Source organism: Plectropomus leopardus, unplaced genomic scaffold (assembly GCF_008729295.1).
Source record: "Plectropomus leopardus isolate mb unplaced genomic scaffold, YSFRI_Pleo_2.0 unplaced_scaffold2923, whole genome shotgun sequence".
NCBI lineage: Eukaryota > Metazoa > Chordata > Actinopteri > Perciformes > Serranidae > Plectropomus > Plectropomus leopardus.
This window is the reverse complement of record NW_024631857.1, coordinates 91-4,771: the sequence shown is the minus strand read 5'-3', so window position 1 is coordinate 4,771 and position 4,681 is coordinate 91. Positions and strand designations below refer to the sequence as shown.

At 43.6% G+C, this 4,681-nt stretch overlaps 1 protein-coding gene across 1 annotated transcript; it reads left to right on the top strand.

The window, feature by feature from the left end:
- Positions 1 to 810: 810 nt before the first annotated feature.
- LOC121938350 lies at positions 811 to 4,288 on the top strand. Its single transcript, XM_042481610.1, has 6 exons — positions 811 to 1,631; positions 1,709 to 1,976; positions 2,648 to 2,725; positions 3,058 to 3,219; positions 3,312 to 3,458; positions 4,019 to 4,288. Exons 1-6 carry the CDS (start codon positions 1,567 to 1,569, stop codon positions 4,286 to 4,288), a joined length of 990 nt encoding a protein of 329 aa, XP_042337544.1. The 5' UTR covers positions 811 to 1,566.
- The last annotated feature ends 393 nt before the right edge of the window (positions 4,289 to 4,681 follow it).

Below are 4,681 nucleotides of genomic sequence, written 5' to 3'. Positions count from 1 at the left end.
CACTATACTCACTGTACTCTCACTGTACTCACACTGTACTCACACTGTACTCACTGTACTCACACTTTACTTACACTGTACTCACACTGTACTCACTGTACTCACACTGTACCCACTTTACTCACACTGTACTCACAGTACTCACACTTTACTCTCACTGTACTCACACTGTACTCACAGTACTCACACTGTACTCACACTGTACTCACTGTACTCACACTGTACTCACACTGTACTCACAGTACTCACACTGTACTCACACTGTACTCACACTGTACTCACAGTACTCACACTTTACTTACACTGTACTCACACTGTACTCACTGTACTCACACTGTACGCACACTTTACTTATACTGTACTCACTTTACTCACACTGTACTCACTGTACTCACACTGTACTCTCACTGTACTCACACTGTACTCACTGTACTCACACTTTACTTATACTGTACTCACACTGTACTCACTGTACTCACGCCGTACTCACTGTACTCACACTTTACTCACACTTACTTTACACTGCTGACACAGTTGGGGACTGTTCTCTATTTACCAGAGCAGGAGATTAAAGGTTTGGCTTGTTCTTATTTGTATTGTTACCCTCTCCCCATTTCTTATTTTTCTAGTTATGTTTTTGTCTCAATAATTTCTGTTTTTTGGATTTCTAAATGTTTTGGGTTTTCTATGCAGTTTTTTTCTTTAAATTGTTTTTGGCTATTTCTGTTTTCATTGGAAATGTATGGCTTTTTACTTTTAGTTTTCATTTTGACAGTTTTCAGTATTTTATTTTCTTGCTTTACTGTTATTATTATTGCTTTTAAGTTTTCAGGAGTCTTCCTCTTCATCATCATCAGCTATTGTTTCTTCGGGGAAACTGACTGAGCATGAAGCTCTTTTACAGCGACGCGCTGGATTCAGCTTCAGCGGGCCAAAGGGATATACAGCATATAACAGCAACAAATTATTGATTGATTGCTTTTAAAGTTTTGGCTTCCAAAAGCTTTAAAAACAAACAAACACAAAGTGAAACATTTTTTAAAAAAAAGATTGACCAAGAAATAAATAAAGAAAATATAAAATGCCCAAAATGTCCTTTAAACCTGTTGGCCAGCAGGTTTGGAGGCGTGTCATTAAAAGTTGATGGTAAAATAAAGACAAACTCTAACAAATCTAATGCTGTGTGGCTGTTCCCTGAGCCAAAGTGACAAACAGGAGGCTCAGAATATGATTTGAGTATCTGTATGTAGATTTCGAAGGAACATTTAAAATCAGATATTAAAATAAAATAAACACAGAAAATAACACCAAAAAAGATCATCGCTGAGATGCAAAAACAACCCAGACACCTGAGCAGCTTCACGGTGATGAACAGATTCATAATGTATTTTCTGAATCCGTCGCGTTAAAATAAATGTTGTGTTTCAGCGCAAAGAGCTGGTGAACGACCTGGACGGGCCCTTCAGGAGGACCTTCAGCCCCGAGAGCCTGGCGGCCTTCAGCTGGGATAAGACTACTTCCTGGGCGGAGCAGAGGGCTCCTCTGACGGTGGCGTGCCTGCGCTCCATGTTTCCTCCCGCCACGAAGATCCAGAAACAGACGGTGAACTACAGCGTGGGAAACAAGCCACGGTGGGTCCAGACCGCCGACGGCACAGGGCGACCCGCCGCCCATGTCTGCTCATGTGACGCCGTGTTTCCTGTTTCAGGCGGATGACGGAGGAGGAGGTGAAGCGGATGCTGGACCGCAGGATCAGCCTCCTCCTCGCCGTGCCGCTGTACACCAGCACGCTCAGGGCCAGCTTCCTCCAGACGGCGCTCAGCGTGGAGATGCTCCGCCATCGCTGCCCCATCAAACTCTTCACCATCACCAACGGCCTCGGCATCTCGCAGTCCAAAACCACCGCCAGGATCCACGCCAAGAGGCTCGCCGAGGAGCACGAGCGGCAGGTGAAGCAGTGGAGAGACGAGGTCCAGGTGAGGAGCCGCAACCTGCCAGTCAGTGCTCAGGGTTTACAGGTTCAGCACGCAGCCTGACGTCTGTAAACGTCACTCTGAGTAAAGTTTTATTGACTTTATTGAACGGCAAAATGAAAATGATTTTGAGTTATATAGTTTTATATTTATCAGTATTTAAATATCTCTGCTATGACCCTGCAGCAGGTAAAGCAGCTGAACTGAGTTCATCATTTTTCTGTTTCTGATCAGATCTGAAGCGTTTTAAACACATCTGTTCAATGTCTCCTCTCAGTCTGTCTTCATGTAGCGCTCTTTGGTCCTCTAATTATACATTCACTTATAGAATCTAAAAGTAAACATTTAACGAAAAAATACGTACAAAAATTTAAAGGGAAAAGAATGTCCAAACATTTTAAAGAAAAACTAATTGTTGCAAATGTAATAAATAAAAACTTTCACGGAAAACTTTTAGAAAAACAAACCAGACCGTGCCGTTAAAAACCTGCCGGCCTGTTTTTTTAACGGTGGTATTATAAATACAGGATATAAGCTTTTAAATGTTTCGGCGTGCTTGAGGTCTTCACCATCAAACGAGTATTTTCAGACTTTTCCCTCCGTGTTTGACTTTGAGTTCAGAGTCAGCTCAGCCACTGAAAAGATTCTTCACATCATCTTTTTTTGACTTTCAGACGGCCAGAAAGACGCAGTACTGCAGCGACGACTCCAAGAAGGCGGCGGCGTTCACCTTCAGCTGGGGGAAAGTTCGGGTAACTAATAATGATAATACGTGTTCTTCATAGGCGCCTTTCAAAGCACTCACGGTCACCTTACAGGGCCAGATTAAAACCAAATACAACAATACAGAGAAATACAAACAGGTTATATAAAAGGTAAAAAACCAACACTGCATTCAACAGCTCGCAGGTTCACGTAAAATAAACATTCAGGCTGAATATGCGTTTTGGAAAAGATGGGTTTTTAGACGGGTTTGTAAGTGCAGAGAGGGTCAGTGCTGCGGACGTCACCTCCACTTCTCTCTCACGTTCACTTCACTCCATCTGTTGTCCTTTGTTAAAGACATGAACGTGTGCCGCTGCAGGTGCCGTCCGCGTGCCGCTCCGACTCTGCAGATCGAGGGTACACCTTCTCCACGTGGGCTTTTCGCTTCGCTCACCAAGTCCGGGTTAACTTCCGGTACCTGCACGGAGCTCCGATTAAAGCCGTGGATGTGTCTCCTTACAGCATCCTGCCGTCCAAACGGGTAGGGACGCTTCACACAAACGCACCCAGAAGTCTGCGCAAACTTAAACATCATTATCGCCATGGAAACGTCATCATGTCCTCTTTCTTTAGACGTACGAGTCGCTGCGCCGGAGAATGAAAATATTAGTGATGCGGATCATCGCCGACAACCTGACGGTCCTGAAAGGACCCAGAGGACGAGTGGTGAGACACATCCCCCACAAATACTCGGACCTGATGAAGGAGCAGAGCACCACGGTGAGTCCCGCCTGTCTGCACCTGCTCAGGTGTCCTCGACATCTCGCTGCATCACCTGTCTTTAACCCTTTAGTGACAGTTTGTCTCATTTGAGTCTCTTTTCTTCTTCCTGTTGTGATAACTGTGTGTGTGTTGATGCATGTGTCCTAAATGTAGTCCAGATTGTGTATTTGAGTGTAATCAGTGAATTTGCAGCTCAGCTCCTACAATAAGTCTAAAATACACTGTGGAAACTAAATAGTTACATTCAGACTGTTCAGGTCCAAAAATGCTCCATTGAAACCCATTCAAACTGACATTTTTGTAAAGGTTTTTTTCATCTAAAAACATTGTGGCATCATGACAAAAACTTGCATTTAAATGGTTAAAATTCTGCAAATTAATGGGTACTTGATATTTATGATTGTGACTGATGTCGGTTAAAAAAATAAGCCAGTGAAAGTAGAAAATCATATTAATGTAGAGTATTTTTAAAGTGTAATTGTGTGCGCAGAGCAAAAAGAGTGTGTGCAATATTAAAGGGTTAAACTGTCCCGATCGGTCCGTTTGTTCCCCCTCAGGTGAGTCTGGGTGCAGTGATACCAAACACCTCGGAGGAGTCCGTCAGTGCGGCGTTCGGCCTCAAAGACTACGTCCCGGTGGTTTCCGGGACGCCGCACCACATCCTGTGCTGTGGGGACGTCCTCGCTGACCGGACGGAGCACGGCAACAAAACCCAGAGCAGCGAGACTCTGACCTCTGACCTGAAGTTTGACGGACTCGTAGAGGCTCCACAAGAGTTTCAAAAGGAACACCTGTTCCACGAGGTGAGAAGAACTTTATCACACTAGAACGACAAAACACGGAAGATCCGAAGGATTCATCAGTCAGCAGTTTGTGATGGAACAAAGAAAGTTTGACTGGTTTTTAGAGGCTGCAAGAACCAAAATGTTTTCATCACGTTTGAGTTTAAGGCAAAACTTACACATTTTGCATCACCAGCCTCCAGCTGCTCACAGTATTTAACCCCTTAGTGCCCACTTTAATATCACACACACTCACACGCACACACTCTCTTATCGCTCTGCACACAATATGAGCTTTTCAAAATCAAGCTGCAAAAAATATACATTCATATGATTTTCTACTTTCATTGAGTTTATTTTTAACCAACATCAGTCCTAATCAGAAATATCAAATATTCATTCATTTGCAGAGTTTTAACCTTTTAAATGCCAGGTGTT